Source organism: Heteronotia binoei, chromosome 19 (genome assembly GCF_032191835.1).
Source record: "Heteronotia binoei isolate CCM8104 ecotype False Entrance Well chromosome 19, APGP_CSIRO_Hbin_v1, whole genome shotgun sequence".
NCBI classification, from domain to species: Eukaryota; Metazoa; Chordata; class Lepidosauria; order Squamata; family Gekkonidae; genus Heteronotia; species Heteronotia binoei.
The window spans coordinates 44773304-44790715 of NC_083241.1; the positions used below are offsets into that span (position 1 = coordinate 44773304).

Below are 17412 nucleotides of genomic sequence, written 5' to 3' on the forward strand. Positions count from 1 at the left end.
ATCTACCTACAGTACACTTGATAAGGCATACAAACACCCCCCTCCCCCACCTCCTGTCGCTTTTCCAAGGTACTTCTGGAGAAAAGGCAAGTAGCAAGTGATTGTGGCAGACCGGCTTCTCCTGGGTAGAGAAGTCAATAAATAAGAGGGCGGCTCTGGCCTCGCTCACCTGTAAGCGGGGAAGGCCAGGTACGGTTGGTGGGCTTGAACCCCGACCGCCCAAAGGTCCCAGAGCCTCAGTTTTTCTGGCTTCCTTCACTTCATGACGCTGAGTTCTCAGCCACCGACACCCCACGTTGTGCACCAGCACTGGGGGAGCCTGGGCCGCAGCTTGCGGAAAGGGATGGCAGCCCTCCAGGAGAGCACGGTGGCGGGTGACAGACTGCCCAGCGGGGCTCTTTTGTGCTGATGCGCAGGCCTCTGGCAGGAGCCCACCGCAAAGCCCATCCCTGCCTCCTTCCGTCAAGACGAGGAGCTCGCTAGTGAACCGCTTGGGCTCCTGCACTGCAGAACCGGCGACAAGTGTGGGTGTGGGGGGGGCTCATCCACCAAGGCGCAGTTAGTTGCCTTCCTGGGCTTCGGAAGCACAGGCGGCCGGATCCACCTCCTGTGGAAAGCCAACGTGCAGGCAGCAGCCCCTGAGGGGCGGCCAGGTGGGGCTGGGCGTCCGTCCATAGGATCCAAGGCTCCAGCGGGTCTGGGCAGAATCCACCTGCTGTTATAGAATCACGCAGCTGTTCTTCTCTTTCTCTTTCTCCTTCTCCCGAGGCTCTTTGCGCTTCCGCTCGCTGCTCCCCGATTGTCTTCCTGTGGCTGGAGAGGCAGCTCCTGGCACCTGCTGAGGAGGAGGGCAACGCTTGCCTGAACAGTGGTTCCGCTTGGCAACAGCAACCCCGGGCAAACTGCTGCCCAAGGGAGGACGGCACTCTACCCAGAATCCCCTTGAGGCCTGTCGCTGGAGCATGCTGAAGACAGCAATGGCCAGGGTGAATGAAAGCCTTCTTAGGGACAGCTGCAGACAGATATTAATTGTATTGCGCACCCACAAAACCCCAGGGAGTAGATTCCGTCCTTACCAAAAGCTCCCCGGACATTCCTACGAAGCTTCATTTCCTTTAAAAAAAAAAAAAATGTTCTGCACTGCCGCTTCCCCCCTCTCTAGCACCTCTTGTCTGCTGCACCTTAAGGAAGCATCAGATTCCTGTGGCTCCTTGGAGGCAGGGCAGAGCCCCCCATGTGTCATGCGGAAGCTTCCGAGGCCACTTAGACGTCCCGGAACACAAAGAGCCGTCCAGAGTAGCAGATCCTGCTGAGGAACCAAAGCCAGACTGGGGACTCAGTGGACGGAGCGACTCCATCAGGGAAAGAGCGGCCTTGCTCAAGAAGAGGCAGGCAATCGCAACCCCCCTCCAAACATCTCTTGCCTCCAAGGCCCACCTGCCTGCTGCCACTGCCTCAAGGACTTACTGGGAAGGATCCCTTCCTCAATGTGGTTCTTCCAGAACAGAAAAGGCATCTCTTGCTTAATGAAGCCGCGGGTGCTTCCAACAGAGGGCTGTAGGCAGGTGAGGACTGAATGGAAAAGTTCTTGCCAAGGGTAGAATTCTAGCAGGAGCTCCTTTGCATATTAGGCCACACACCCCTGATGCAGCTAATCTTCCAAGAAAAGAACTCTGTAAGCTCTTGGAGGATTGGCTACATCAGAGGGATGTGGCCTAATATGCAAAGGAGCTCCTGCTAGAATTCTGCCCCTGGTTCCAGCTGCCCTGAGCCCATGCGGGACAGCGGCAGGCAGTCTGGACTAGTGGGGCCAAGCACCAGTGCATTTCGTGCTGGAGGCAGGCTCCACAGAAGACGGCCTTCCCTTCGGCCCCTGGCCAGCTGCTCTTGCAGCCCCATCTCCTGCCACCCCCACAACTTCTCCTCCCCTCTCCGCCCGCAGGCAGCCTGTCCCACCGGCTGAGGAATGCTACCTGGGCCCCACACTTCCACAGGGAGGACAAGGACCTACCATGGCAGCGGTTGTGCCCTCTGCATCCCAGCTCAGCCCCAAGGATGGTGCTGCCTCATTCAGCCCCACCTCTGCAGAAGCCGCAGCTGCAGCTGCTGAGCAGACATGCCCCGGACTAGACCCCAGGGAGCTCCCCCCCTCCCCCCCGCATACCTGGAGCTGAGCAGCGGCAGCGACCGCCGCCTGTTCTTGCTCCTGGTAGAACTGCGAGGCCCGCCTGTCCTCCTCCTCCTGGAGCTTCTTGGCCAGTTCGAGGTCGCTGATTCCTTCTGGGATCTGCTCCCAGTTGATGTCTTGGCTTTGCTGCTCTTGTTGCAGAGACAAGGCCATCAGGTAGTCCTAGGAGGCACACCTTGTGTCACTGAGCGAGTCCTTTTCCCACACAGGCCGCTCACGGCGAGGCCAGCGGCAGCCACAGGAGAGCTGGCCAGGGAACTCTGCTCACGCTCCCACAGCGCAGCACAGGGGGGGCCCTGGTTATGCACAAGTTATTCGTACCCAATAATGGCAACAGCTTTGCTGAAACCAGCTTATTTATTTACGAGCTGTGCTAGGCCAGACCAGAGTCCCATCCAGTCCAGCATTCTGTTCACACAGAGGCTTCCAGGAGAGCCAGTTTGGTGTAGTGGTGAAGTGTGCAGACTCTTATCTGGGAGAACCGGGTTTGATTCCCCACTCCTCCACTTGCACCTGCTAGCATGGCCTTGGGTCAGCCATGGCTCTGGCAGAGGTTGTCCTTGAAAGGGCAGCTGCTGTGAGAGCCCTCTCCAGCCCCACCCACCTCACAGGGTGTCTGTTGTGGGGGAGGAAGGTAAAGGAGATTGTGAGCCGCTCTGAGACTCTTCGGAGTGGAGGGCGGGATATAAGTCCAATATCTTCTTCCTCAGAAGCACGATCACAGCAACGCCATCCTCCCGCCCCCTGTGCTCCCCAGGCATCCCGCCCTCAATACTGGAGGGAGTAGATGCCCATCATGACTACTAGCCACTGACTGCCCTTGTCCTCCCCGTCTCTACCCACTCCCCTTCCAAGTGGGCAGCCAGGGCCACAACCTGCGGCAGGTTCGCCCTGTGAGAAGAAGTACTTCATTTACACCGTGCCTTTCACCCCAATGGAAACCCAAAGCAACCTAACGCTCTCTTCTCCTCCGTTTCCATCCTCACCAGTGAGGTAGGTCAGGCTGAGAGTGTGCGGCTGGCCCAAGGTCACCCAACCAGCTGCCGTGGCACAGGGAGGGATTCGAACACGGATCTCCCCAAACTCTGTCTGCTAAGCATGCGGTTCATCGCTTCCAGACTGCCTGGCAAGCACTAGCTTCAACTGCCTGCATTCAGGGGGCAAGCCAGGCTGCCTAAGGATGAGCGCATCCTTGACGAATGTTGGCTGGTTCATGGTTTGTGGCAGCTCAACCAGCACCAACTGCCCACAAACTTTCAGGCTGTTTGTGGAGATTCATGGAGGGGGGCATTTCCAGACAGACCATCTCCCCTCAACCATAATTTCAAAGCAGCCACTTGGAGGGCCTCCGGGACAGGCCCCCTTCAACGCTGACATCTCCTGAACCTGACAGGAGGAGTGGACAGAATGTATCCTGGGCAAGCAAGAGACACCAAGCTCACAGGGGATCTCTGGCTGTCTCTCCTCTTCCTGCCCTCCACGTTTAGTGAGGCTTGGATTTACAGAGTCCAAGTTGCAGCCCCCCCCCCCAATGATGTCCCCAGGAAAGTGCATTCTGGGGAAATAAGCAGTAAGAACGTAAGAGAAGCCATGTTGGATCAGGCCAACGGCCCATCCAGTCCAACACTCTGTGTCACACAGTGGCAAAAAATTTTATATATACACACACACTGTGGCTAATAGCCACTGATGGACCTGTGCTCCATATTTTTATCTAAACCCCTCTTGATGGTGGCTATGCTTGTGGCCGCCACCACCTCCTGTGGCAGTGAATTCCACATGTTAATCACCCTTTGGGTGAAGAAGTACTTCCTTTTATCCGTTTTAACCTGTCTGCTCAGCAATTTCATTGAATGCCCACGAGTTCTTGTATTGTGAGAAAGGGAGAAAAGTACCTCTTTCTCTACTTTCTCCATCCCATGCATTATCTTGTAAACCTCTATCATGTCACCCCGCAGTCGACGTTTCTCCAAGCTAAAGAGTCCCAAGCGTTTCACCCTTTCTTCATAGGGAAGGTGTTCCAGCCCTTTAATCATTCTAGTTGCCCTTTTCTGAACTTTCTCCTATGCTATAATATCCTTTTTGAGGTGCGGCGACCAGAACTGCACACAGTACTCCAAATGAGACCGCACCATCGCTTTGTACAGGGGCATTATGATACTGGCTGATTTGTTTTCAATTCCCTTCCTAATAATTCCCAGCATGGCGTTGGCCTTTTTTATTGCAAACGCACACTGTCTTGACATTTTCAGTGAGTTATCTACCACGACCCCAAGATCTCTCTCATGGTCCGTCTCTGCCAGTTCACACCCCATCAACTTGTATTGGTAGCTGGGATTCTTGGCCCCAATGTGCATTACTTTGCACTTGGCCACATTGAACCGCATCTGCCACGTTGACGCCCACTCACCCAGCCTCAACAGATCCCTTTGGAGTTCCTCACAATCCTCTCTGGTTCTCACCACCCTGAACAATTTAGTGTCATCTGCAAACTTGGCCACTTCACTGCTCACTCCCAACTCTAAATCATTTATGAACAAGTTAAAGAGCATGGGGCCCAGTACCGAGCCCTGCGGCACCCCACTGCTTACCACTTACTGCTTACCAAGTAAAGCAGCCAGAGATCCCCTGCCAGCCAGTTTGAAGTCTCTAGCATGCCGTGAGGCTTGCGAACCATACTGGTTCAGGATGGTCTGTGGTTCGCGGACAGGGCATGCCATGAAAACGCAGCTAAGACTAACTGGGGCTCATAGACCACCCTCCAGCCATGGCTTTAGATCCTGCTGGACACAGCCTAGTTAACCATAGTGAGATGGTCTCTGTTCAGCCAGTCACTCAAACCACATATTTTAATAAACCCACAATCTGTCTGAACTGAACCTATTGAGTTTAGCTTAATTATAATTCTTCTAGAGGAAGGAGGTTGGAGGGAGGGGGGAGAGAAGAGAAGAGAAGAGAAAAACATCACATTCCATCCCAGATGCTGAAGCAGCAGAGCCACTGGAGAATATCCCCAGATTTACCTGGTCAATCTGATCTTGCTGCCCCCTGTAGACAGTCTCTGGATCTGACGGAGGTCGCAGGTGGAATTCCGAGTCACAGAAATTCCCATCCCCGTCCACGTTGTGTAAACTTTCCCAAACAACTTTCTCTTCTGTAAGGAAACCCTGATCTGTCACCAAAAGGTAAAGCTGACCCTAGGTGGAAAGAGAGTTTTGTTTTAAAAAACCCACTGGGAATTACTTTGGGAACCATTCCTGCAGTCAGCAGATCCAGTGAGCACAAGGAAGTCAGCGGTGGCCTGCAGGGCCCAAGGGCCTCAGAAGCCTGGCCAAACTCCTGCAAGCACCAGACTGTGCTTCTGCTGCTTTACAAGCATTACACTTGAAGTCATACCAACAAAACAATCAAGCCAAATTAACAGTCAGCAATACAAGCTTGGTATCAGGAACAACAAGTAAGGTGGCAAGTCCCCTGTGCAAGCACCAGTCGTTTCTGACTCTGGGGTGACGTTCATGACGTTTTCATAGAAGACTTTTCACGGGGTGGAGTTAATTACTGTTAAAAAATTTGGGTGAACAGGATAGATTTCACCAGACACATGAACGATGGTGGAAGGAGTTCCAGCACTGGACTTCTCTTCTCCAGGAGCCTCTGCATGGATTGGCAAAAGTTCCCAGGACATGGAACTAACAGGGGACGTGACCGTGGACAGGCCACTTAACCCACAGACTACTTCATCGGCTAAACATTTTGGGACGAGATCTTCATGAGACAGATCAGCAAGAAGCCAGACCCTGAAGCCCAAAGCACTGAAATACACGGGCACATATGATTCGTAAGCATGTATGGAAATCTGTTCAGGAAAAACATTTCAAAGATAGAGGAGGGAGAGCGCCAGTAGAGAAATCTTTAGCTGGTCCCCCTGGGCCTTGTTCACTCATATAACAGTTAGATAGGACCAACTCAAAGAAGCCACAGGACTTTCTACACAGTGCTAGGACACAGACATCTTCCATCATCTCAAGGCCTCTGAGCATCAAATCAACCAACATACTCTGACATGACAAAAACTATTTATAGCCAGATACCTTATGTTTGGTCATGGTGCTAAAGTGGTTGTTTCTAAAGAACACACATAGTTCTCCTTCTTGAACTGTGGAAGTTAATTCACATAATCCGTGGTAGGTCAACTGAGTGGCTGTGTTGTTTAGAAACTGCTCTGCCACAACACCTGTGAAGACAAAACACCACAATGGAGAGACCGCGTTAGGTCCCACGAGGGGAAGTTCAGCGCCCAGTCCTGTGACCTGGATGGCCCAGGCTAGCCGAATCTCGTCAGATCTCAGAAGCTACATAGGGTTGGCCCTGGTCAGAGCTTGAGCTGGTCCACCAAGAAATACCAGGGTCACTACACAGAGGCAGGCCAGGGCAACCCACTTCTGAATGGCAACCCATGTCTGAAATCCCACCACCACCACCACCACACTCCCAATGTGAAGGTCTACAACAAAGCAAGATGGCCGCCCCAGAAGCCATCAACAGAATATGCTAGCTAGAGCAGGGAGAAGACCACTCAAGAATTCAAGGAGCCTGCTTTGTGCTAAAAGCAAAGGAATTAGCCAAGTACTGGAGGTTTTGGTATGTCAGTCCAAATTAGCATGAATTGACTAAGAGGAAAAGCATTAAAGGAAAAGTATTTGTGAGAACTGGGGGGGGGGGGGGGGATTCATTGGCACATAGTTGGGAATTCCAGGTATCTTATTGGTCTCTAAAGTGCTACTGGGCTTGAATCTAGGTGCCGTACAGGGCAGACTCACAGATCCAGGTGGGCAGCCATGTTGCTCTGAACAAACAAACCAAGAAACGCAACAACCTTCAGCGACCATCCTAAACATACCAAACAATCCATTGTATATAGGCCCTATGCTACAGCCGCATCTGCTCCAATTCTACAAATAAAGATTCTCACTTGAGGGATCTACAACAAACCTTTATGGAACTAAAGAATCCACCTGTTGAAGTCAGGAAACAGATTAACAAAGCCAGAATGGTACCCAGAGAAAACATGTTGCAAGACAGGCCCAAAAGAGACAATAACTGAACACCACTAGAGGTCACATACAGCTCTCAACTCAAAACTGTTCAATGCATCATTAGCGACTTACAACCTCTACCGGATAATGAGAGTTCTCTTTCACAAGTACCGGGGGGGGGGGGCAAATCTTTTCTTGCGCACAGACAGCCCCCCCCCCCAATCTCAAACAACTCCTCACTCACAATAATGCAACGTCTAATTTGAACATGGACACTGGTACCAGAGCTTGCAATAAACCCAGATGCCAACTTTGCTGCCACATACACCCAGGCAACACAATCGCTGGACCTAACAACTTCAACTACACCATCTCAGGCTCATTCACTTGCTCATCTTCTAACTGTATATGTATGTCATTAAATGCCATCACTGCCCTTTGGTTCTCTACTTAGGGCGAACAGACCAAACCCTCTGCCAAAGGAAAAATGGACACAAATCTGACATCAAGGATCTCAAGACTGAGAAACCTGTAGAACACTTCAACCTTCCAAGACATTCCACGTGTGACCTAAAAGTAGCTGTTTTATTGTAAAGGAACTTCAGGACTGGAAAGGGAAATTGCTCAATTAAAAGTTATTACAACATCAGAAAAAAAAACCCTGCCCCAGGACCTAACAGGGATATTGGTTTCTTATCTCACTACATATGCTAACCTCATTCAGTCCTTACATCTGTATTCTACCAAGAAACGTTATATATACTTATTAGGGTTTGTAGAATCTCTCGGGCTCAAGTGCCGTGTTCTACTGGAGAAAGTTTTTCTTCCAGACGTTTCGTTCTCGGCTGCGGAGAACATCCTCAGTGGCGTTGCAGCCGGAGCAGGCGCTCTGACCTTCTTGGCTGCTGTGCATTGAGTGAGGCCAGGGCTGCTGGAGAGCTGCTGTTTCTAGGCTGGAGGGGGTGTGGTGAAAGGGCAATAGGTTTGTGGATGTGCCCATTGTTTGGTGGGGCTTCCTGGAAGGGTAGTGATAAGGAAACTGGCTGTTGAATGTGACCATTGTTCTGTGTTCTTCACACCCCTTCCAACCCTCCCAGCAATTAACACAGAACAATGGTCACATTCAACAGCCAGTTTCCTTATCACTACCCTTCCAGGAAGCCCCACCAAACAATGGGCACATCCACAAACCTATTGCCCTTTCACCACACCCCCTCCAGCCTAGAAACAGCAGCTCTCCAGCAGCCCTGGCCTCACTCAATGCACAGCAGCCAAGAAGGTCAGAGCGCCTGCTCCGGCTGCAACGCCACTGAGGATGTTCTCCGCAGCTGAGAACAAAACGTCTGGAAGAAAAACTTTCTCCAGTAGAACACGGCACTTGAGCCCGAGAGATTCTACAAACCCTAACGATGTTACCAGCCGTGAAAACCTGAAATCTTTGTTATATATACTCTTTATTTTAGTGTATTTCTTATTTGGAATGGATTAGAGTAGTGTTTGTAATGTAACACAATGAATAGTAGAATCTAATGTCATTTGGAGTGGTAGACTGGAATGCATTCCTCTGGTCAGAGGAGACATAACACTGCACTACAAATCACCCCACCCCAAAGAAAAGGATGCTGTTAAGTTACTTCCATGCTTGAGAGGAGATGGATGGAGCATAACAACAGGGTCTCAGTTAATTACTCTTAGCGCTCCACAGTTAAGAGGGATACATTTACACATCTATTTCAAATCTTGACATTTATTTGCTTCACTGTCCCCCACCCCTGGAATTAAATCCAAACAAATGGTGACCATATAAACTTAGCTCGTTATTCCTATTTGCATCCGTTAAAACATCTTTGTTATCTTGTATGCTAATTTGTGTCAAGAGTGCCTCTTGCCATTTAGCCGGGATGTTCCTTTCACTTCTCGCTTAGCCTGCTCCAATCTCTATGTAACAACTGAAGCATTCCTTCTGCCTTATCTCAGGGATGGCCAAGGCTGTCTCTGCCTGATATGTGTGCACCTGCGAGGGGACTGAGAAAAAACCAGGGGGAAGGGACCGCTTGCTTCACGCCTTGGATTTGAATGTATAATGGTTTAACATAAGGTATAAGTAGAGGGCATTTGCCCGTCAAAGCCAGTTTTCGCAAGAACCATCTTGACCCTGTCAGTAAGTCAATAAAAGACTACTCTCTGAATGGCCTGGTGCTGATCACTGAACTGCTGGGGACTTGACAATTTGCTGTTCAATCTCTGCCTATATGTATGAACTGGACACTTCCATTTCAACGTATCTGAGCAAGCGTGTGCACACACAAAAGCGCACACCTTGGATAAAGCTCTGCTGGTCTTAAAAGTGCCCCTGGATGCAAAGTTTGTCCTGCTGCTTAAGGAACAGTTGGCTAAAGTAATTCTCATCCACACCGAGCAGCGACAGAACTAGCTTCGACAGCAACAGCCGTCCACCCACCTTCGTCAACCAGCTCTCTGTTGTCCGACTGCTTACAGCAGATGATTTTCTCCACCAGCTGATTGTAGCTGCAGTTACCAACCGCCTTCACAATATCAGCAATCTGAAAAGAGAGCCCCATTTTGACTGACACGTTTGCATCTTATTGTGAGAAAGTTTAACTCTAGCATGACCTTTGAAAAATATATACCACTCTAGCTCATAAGAGGAGGAGGACAATGGTAAGTAAGTGGGAATTGTACACAACAGTTTTTCTAATACAGAGCACGGACAAGAACACGGCCACAGTAGCACACCACGTTTGCTTACCTGAGGGTCCACTAGCCACCCATGGTACAGCGGAATATCAAGAAGGTCAAACACGATGCATTCAGGTGTGTATTCGAAGACTCGCACGCCAGTGAACTTCACGTTGACATCCAGGCCTGTCTGAAGCTTGTGCAAGATGGCCATTGCATCACTCATATTCTGCCAAACAAAGTGGGGAGGGGGATACATCAAGCAACACACAGAAGCAGCCCCCTAAACTAGTATTTTGAAAGCAAACCACACGTCACAGTAAGACCTCGGAAGCACCGGACTCTAATGCTGCAGAAGGACAAGTTAGAACGCCAAGCCAGCCTAACATTTACAAGAACCACCAGCAGGTCACAAGTAGAGCATATGCTCCATCTCTGGTAGGCTAATATTTACCAAGCTATACTAGTAAGTGCCCAAACCAAATCTACTAACCATTATTCTCAGGAGCTTCCAAGAGTCCTCGATAAGTAACCCAGTCTCCACCTAATGCACTGGTATGTGTTGACAAGTACAAAGGCAGGCTGACTGAAGTCCAGAACAAAGGGCTGCTTTCTGAGATCATGACTTACCAATGATATTTCACTGGAGAATTAAACCTCTTCCTGGTCATTTTAAAGACCAGCAGCTTGTGTAAGAAATTCATGAAAATAAAACTACATAGAAAATTAGTATGAGACCACGTGTCCTGCCCAAGGAGTCTGACCGGCACTTCCAAGAGAGAGGAGAGGTGATCCTGCCCAGTCCCGGCTTACTGCCCCTCATGGGTTTTTGTCAATGTACATTCCACAATCATCCACATGGCCTATGTGGAAATGGACCTCTCCTCCTGGTGCTACAAGAAAATCTGGTAGGATTCAGCGCAAGGAACAGATGATCCCATTTGAGGCAAAGAGTCATGTGATTAGATTACATCATCTGCTTCTCAGAAACCAACGGTGCAACTTCCAGGAATCCAATGCAACATCTCACACTTTCTGCACAGGAAAAGGTTATTTTTCGACTCAGGAGGAATCCCCTAGCAGCAAAGCCTCACCATGAATCAGATTCCACAGACACTTTTGTTAGCAATTGCACAAAATAAAGTAACTGTTTTCAGTTCACTCCTAGAAAATGCCACTTCCTCTTTAGAAGGACTTGCTGTTACCTGCTCATAGTTGAGACGCTGTATTTCAGAAATCTCTTTTGGTTTTGCATCAAGGATGTAGTCTCCTAAAGAAGAAAAGACTCATTTAAAAGCTGCATCTCCGTGACTCAAAGGGGGCTGTTATAAGCAACTTTATGACTCCGTGAAAAAGTCAGACCTGAGCTGTCACCAACAAGTAAGCCGTGCCAGAAGTTAGCTGCTGGTAACACAAAAGTCAGAGGTGCTGAGCCGCCCAGTGGTAGCGCTTCCAAATGGGAGAAGCCAGCGTCTTAAGGAGATATTATACTGCATTTCCTCCATGGTAAGAAACATCACAGGAGGTGTCTGAACTGAAAAACTGCTCCGTGTATCAACCCTTCCAGATAACTGTTTACAGTAAAATTAAATTTTCTTAAGATTATTTGAACTTTCTAACCCCAAGTTGTTTTATTCAGGAGCGGGACACCTTCAAGTGCTGAGAGGGCAGTTTTAAGGCACAGGAACTTGGCATTCTTCAGCTCTGGTCTTGTAAATGATTATTTTATAGACATCCACCTCGGCAAAAGAGCAATCCTCCCTTCATATTACTTGCTTGCCCACATGCAACCTTCAGAGGATTTTGCCACTATAGTAAATTACATCTGAGAACAGGCGTGGGGGGATTGTTTTTACTGCCGATTTAGATCCTAGGACACCACTTCCTCCCTGCAGAAACAGAAGCCTACATATGGATTAAGCGCATATGAATGCAGCTGGCATCCCCGACCCTCCTCTTCACTGAAGGAGGCAAGCTGATTCTCGTGTTGTTTTGAAGTTAACCTCTCCCATTTTAGTTCTGTCCAAGTCCTTTCTGTATGTAGCAACTCCTGGACATGCTATATCCGAGTCTCAAAATCCCAGACTCCAACCAGAGCCTGGCCAAGGCACACCATCCCTTTGTGACCAAGCACAGATCACATACCGAGTGCTGTCAGGACTCACCTAGATATTCCATCAACTGTTCAGCGGTAATGATTTCCATCATTGGTGGTAGCTTCACCTGGGGAAGAACGTAAACATCTGATTTCACAGAACAGAAACAGGTCCATGTGTTAAATGTTCAGTTCACATGACAAATGCATGAGAGAAGAATCAAGGATATCTACAGGACACACAGGAAGAAAGCAGCGTAACTGCCAGCCACTGCCACCCTCCTCCCCCAAGGAACAGCCACGTCTTTACGGGCTCCTTCCAAATCCCTGCCTACGAACTGGCTGAGCAGAGGGCTTCTTCTTGCCCTGTGTGAACTGCAGTCACCAGAGCTTGAGATCTTCTCTATTCTGCAGAGTTACAAATATCACACTTGGCAATAATAAAACTGGCCTACATCCACTGAAGTCAGCAGGCTTAAAAGGGCGTCAGACTCTGCTCAGGACTGTACCAGGCAGGTCCTCAGAGGCAGCTGCAGAATGTATCAGCATGCATTCACATGTATGCTTTTTAAAGAAAAGCAACAAGGTCTTCTCTGTGCCACAAGAGGCACCTGAACTATTTAACTATCTGCCAAGCAGCACCCCACTACGACCTACACCCATTTGTGTGACTCTAGTCCTGAAGTCTGTGTCAAAACCAGCAAGACCTACAAAAGCCTGCCCAGGAGGGAATGCGGGAACTGCTTCCTTGTTTCAGTAAATGTCTCAGAAAGGTTTGCATTTCATGGGCTGTCTATTTGGCAAAGCACCCTCTGTGAAAAGAAGTCTGTGGAAGATACTGGCGGGGGGGGGGGGGACGCTGCAACATCCCTAGATAGTATTTTGTATGCTGCCGAATGGCAGTAGCTCAGAACCACACTGACAGGACACAAAGACCAAAGGAGCACACAGAAATAAAATGCCTGTAACAGCACAGCGCTCTCTCTTCGATGGAAGGAAACTTGCACAGTGCAGAAACATTCAGCACAGTGGCGGGTTTGGTTCTGGCAAGCAGCCTCTCAGGAGACCAGCATCACCTGCATGTGTTTTTCACAGGACCTCTTTACAAATAATGTGACTTCCAAGATGGGACACCTAGGATGACAACAGCTGGCCAGCTCAGAGTGGCATCAAGCCACCCCGGAAGACAGCTGGCCAGAAATAGAGTGCCTGGGAGCTTCTGAATGGCGCTCAGAAGAGGGATGGGCTACAAGTGCTCCAGAGCGCATCCGGATGTTCATGAACCCCATCCACAGTTCCCCGGGTGCTTCCTGGTCTTCCAGACGGCCAGGGAGGCAGCCCGGGGAAAAGGCACCACTTTGAAAGCCGGCTACTGGCAAGCTGGGGGTGACTCGGGGGCAGCAGGAAGATTTGTGCGTGTAGACGTGCCTGCCTCCCATCCCCAGGGCAGCTTAAAACGCCTGTCTGTTATCACCCCTAGATTCAAGTCCTGCAGCACCTCAGAGACCAAGAAGATTTGGGGGATGTACGCTTTTGAGAGACAACGCTCACTTCATGAGATATCCGACAAACTGAATCCAGCCATTCCGCTGCAGACCAACAGAGCTACACATGGGAAGCGTCAGGATAGGAAACATCACCCTTTCTTAGCAATGTTCTAGAACGGTTTCTCCACACGCCTGCTTCCCTCTGTTTTATCATCTAGTCAAGTCTCTTGCACCTCACAATTAGATATGAACGACAAAAAGGCAATTTCACACCCTAGATTGGGGGGGGGGGGACGGTCTGCCATCACAACGGGAAGCTAAGGGCCATCCTGGCTTCCCAACATTACACACAGATTTCCTGCATTAACTCCTTACAATTGTCATGCATCTTCATGCGCACACTTAAAACAGCGTAACGCGTAATGTAGTCCCAAGCTAGTGACAGATGTGCTGTTTCACAAGACTGTGTGTGCTTTCCAAAATTAGAAAAGTTCCTACACATGACTCTTGGAACAGTACAGAGAAAAAAGATCTTTCTGTGGAATGCTGTGCTGAGATGTAAGTAGGGATGTCAGCCTCCAGGGGGTGGCTGGAGAATCTCCTGGTAATACAACTGATCTCTAAGCAACCGAGATCAGTTCACCTGGAGAAAAGGTCTGCTTCTTAGCAAGGTGGATGGCCCCCTGAACTTCACCCCCAAGCCCCACACCCCTCAAGGCTCCAGGTATCTCCCACCTAGAGCTGGCAACCCTAATCCCAAGCCACCTGTGTCATTCCTCCTGTCAGTGGAAAAGGAGGATGCTGAATGAACACTGGAATGCAGTCGCTCTCTCCAAGCAGCCTAGAAAGACTGTGCTCTTCGATTTTTGTTGCAAACCTTCAACCAAAACTCACAGAACAAACTCTCCCTGCCATGAACACATGAAACTGCCTGATACTGAATCAGACCTTTGGTTCATCAAGGTCAGTCTTGTCTACTCAGACTGGTGGTGATTCTCAGACAGAGGAGGTCTTTCACAACACCTGCTGCCTGGTCCCCCCCCCCTTTTCACAATAGCCATCTCCTCCCCCAAATAAGTTTTTAGCATTTTCATTCCTTCATTCCGGTTGTTCCAGGGCCAACAGACCAAGAGGTGCTGCAGGCAGAACTCCCTTGCATTCCAGGCCCGGGGCCTTCCCAGCCTCTGCTGCCTTCCAAGCACCTGCTGAGCTGGGGGTTCCTGGGAGCTTGGGGAGGCTATCCCCCTACACACTACCCTGGTGGTCCACTCAAGACCAAGGCTACCCTCAGCAGCAGTCAAGCGGGCAGCAAGAGCTGCTCCAGAGCAGGGGTGGCCAAATGTGCTTACTGTAAGAGCAACATAGAGCAAGCATCAGATGTTTGAGAGCCACAAGACGGATGGACAAAAGGAGGGAAGGAAGGAATATTGGGGAGAGAGGGGTAGAAAGAAAGCAACTTTAACTTTAAATGCATTCTCCAAGCTGTTGGCTGGCTTGGAGAAGTGATTTAAGGAGAGAAATGGCTTCTCCAAGCTGGCCTATGGGGGCTTCAAGAGCCACACAACATGCGGGCAAGAGCCACATGTGGCTCCCGAGATGCAGTTTGGCCACCACTGTTGCAGAGCTTCCCCCCCCCCCTTCAACCTAGAGGTGCTGCTGCTGCTGCTCTAGATATTTGGAAGCAGAGCTGGGGAGTGGGGGACATAAGAAGACGACGACATTGGATTTACATTCCGCCCTCCACTCAGAGTTTCAGAGTGGCTTACAATCTCCTTTACCTTCCTCCCGCACAACAAACACCCTGCGAGGTGGGTGGGGCTGAGAGGGCTCTCACAGCAGCTGCCCTTTCAAAGACAACTCTGCCAGAGCTATGGGGGACCCAAGGCCATCCCAGCAGCTGACAGTGGAGGAGTGGGGAATCAAACCCGGTTCTCCCAGATAAGAGAGCTATGCCTGACCCAAGTCCATTCCAGCAGCTGCAAGTGGAGGAGTGGGGGATCCAACCCGGTTCTCCCAGATAAGAGAGCTCTGGCTGACCCAAGTCCATTCCAGCAGCTGCAAGTGGAGGAGTGGGGAATACAACCCAGTTCTCCCAGATAAGAGAACTCTGGCTGACCCAAGGCCATTCCAGCAGGTGGAAGTGGAGGAGTGGGGAATCCAACCCGGTTCTCCCAGATAAGAGAGCTCTGGCTGACCCAAGGCCATTCCAGCAGCTGCAGGTGGAGGAGTGGGGAATCCAACCCGGTTCTCCCAGATAAGAGAGCTCTGGCTGACCCAAGGCCATTCCAGCAGCTGCAAGTGGAGGAGGGGGGAATCCAACCCGGTTCTCTCAGATAAGAGAGCTCTGGCTGACCCAAGCCCCTTCCAGCAGCTGCAAGTGGAGGAGTGGGGAATCAAACCCGGTTCTCCCAGATAAGAGAGCTCTGGCTGACCCAAGGCCATTCCAGCAGCTGCAAGTGGAGGAGGGGGGAATCAAACCCGGTTCTCCCAGATAAGAGAGCTCTGGCTGACCCAGGGCCATTCCAGCAGCTGCAAGTGTAGGAGTGGGGGATCAAACCCCGTTCTCCCAGATAAGAGAGCTCTGGCTGCCCCAAGGCCATTCCAGCAGCTGCAAGTGGAGGAGTGGGGAATCCAACCCGGTTCTCCCAGATAAGAGAGCTCTGGCTGACCCAAGGCCATTCCAGCAGCTGCAAGTGGAGGAGTGGGGAATCCAACCCGGTTCTCCCAGATAAGAGAGCTCTGGCTGACCCAAGGCCATTCCAGCAGGTGCAAGTGGAGGAGTGGGGAATCAAACCCGGTTCTCCCAGATAAGAGAGCTATGGCTGACCCAAGGCCATTCCAGCAGCTGCAAGTGGGGGAGTGGGGAATCAAACCCAGTTCTCCCAGAGAAGAGAGCTAAGGCTGACCCAAGGCCATTCCAGCAGCTGCAAGTGGAGGAGTGGGGAATCAAACCCGGTTCTCCCAGATAAGAGAGCTATGGCTGACCCAAGGCCATTCCAGCAGGTGCAAGTGGAGGAGTGGGGAATCAAACCCAGTTCTCCCAGAGAAGAGAGCTAAGGCTGACCCAAGGCCATTCCAGCAGCTGCAAGTGGAGGAGTGGGGAATCAAACCCGGTTCTCCCAGATAAGAGAGCTATGGCTGACCCAAGGCCATTCCAGCAGGTGCAAGTGGAGGAGTGGGGAATCAAACCCAGTTCTCCCAGAGAAGAGAGCTAAGGCTGACCCAAGGCCATTCCAGCAGGTGCAAGTGGAGGAGTGGGGAATCCAACCCGGTTCTCCCAGATAAGAGAGCTATGGCTGACCCAAGGCCATTCCAGCAGCTGCAAGTGGAGGAGTGGGGAATCAAACCCGGTTCTCCCAGATAAGAGAGCCATGGCTGACCCAAGGCCATTCCAGCAGCTGTAAGTGGAGGAGAGTCGGCGCACTCTCAAGGCCCCTCCTTGTCCCCAGGGCTTCTGGCGCTGCCTGCGGGAGGCCCCCCGGGAGAGGCGCACCTTCCAGGCGAGCAGCAGGGCGTTCATGATGGCGAGGAGCGGGCAGGGCCCGTTCTCGTTCTGGGTGACGACGGGCGTGTTCTCCTCCTTCCAGCGCACCCACTTGAGGTGGTAGACGGACTGGCCGGGGAAGCGCTCCTTGGGCGCGGGCGGCGAGGGGGGCGCTGCTGGGGCCGGGGCGGCCTCCTCGGAGTCGCTGTTGAGGTCGGAGCTGCTGGGCCCGCAGGAGTGCAGGTTGGAGAAGGACTCGGGCGACTCCTCCGCCTGGGCCGCCGCCTCCTCCTCCCGGCGGGAAGACAGCGACGAGGACGAGGCGGAGGCGGAGGAGGAGGAGGAGGAGAGGCGCCGCCCGCCCGCCTGGCCTTCCCTGCCTGAGGCGCCCGCCTGGGGGGAGCCGCGCCCGCCCGACGCCT

At 51.3% G+C, this 17412-nt stretch overlaps 1 protein-coding gene across 1 annotated transcript; it reads right to left on the reverse strand.

The window, feature by feature from the left end:
* Positions 1-660: 660 nt before the first annotated feature.
* MINDY2 (MINDY lysine 48 deubiquitinase 2) lies at positions 661-17166 on the reverse strand. Its single transcript, XM_060260325.1, has 9 exons — positions 17000-17166; positions 12090-12147; positions 11130-11194; positions 9995-10153; positions 9686-9788; positions 6280-6422; positions 5212-5385; positions 2165-2350; positions 661-835 (listed from the first exon to the last, which is right to left on the reverse strand). The coding sequence occupies exons 1-9, from the start codon at positions 17024-17026 to the stop codon at positions 719-721; spliced, it is 1032 nt and encodes a 343-aa protein (XP_060116308.1). The 5' UTR covers positions 17027-17166; the 3' UTR covers positions 661-718.
* Positions 17167-17412: the final 246 nt, after the last annotated feature.

Bases quoted from the DNA above. Each gene is read 5' to 3' on its own strand.
- MINDY2 (XM_060260325.1), bottom strand. From the start codon at position 17,026: ATGAACGCCCTGCTGCTCGCCTGGAAG. The intron at 12,148-16,999 runs GTGCGCCTCTCC...GTTCTTCCCCAG, and splicing joins CCCTGCTGCTCGCCTGGAAG to GTGAAGCTACCACCAATGAT. The intron at 2,351-5,211 runs GTAAATCTGGGG...TGTGCCTCCTAG, and splicing joins AGCAAGATCAGATTGACCAG to GACTACCTGATGGCCTTGTC.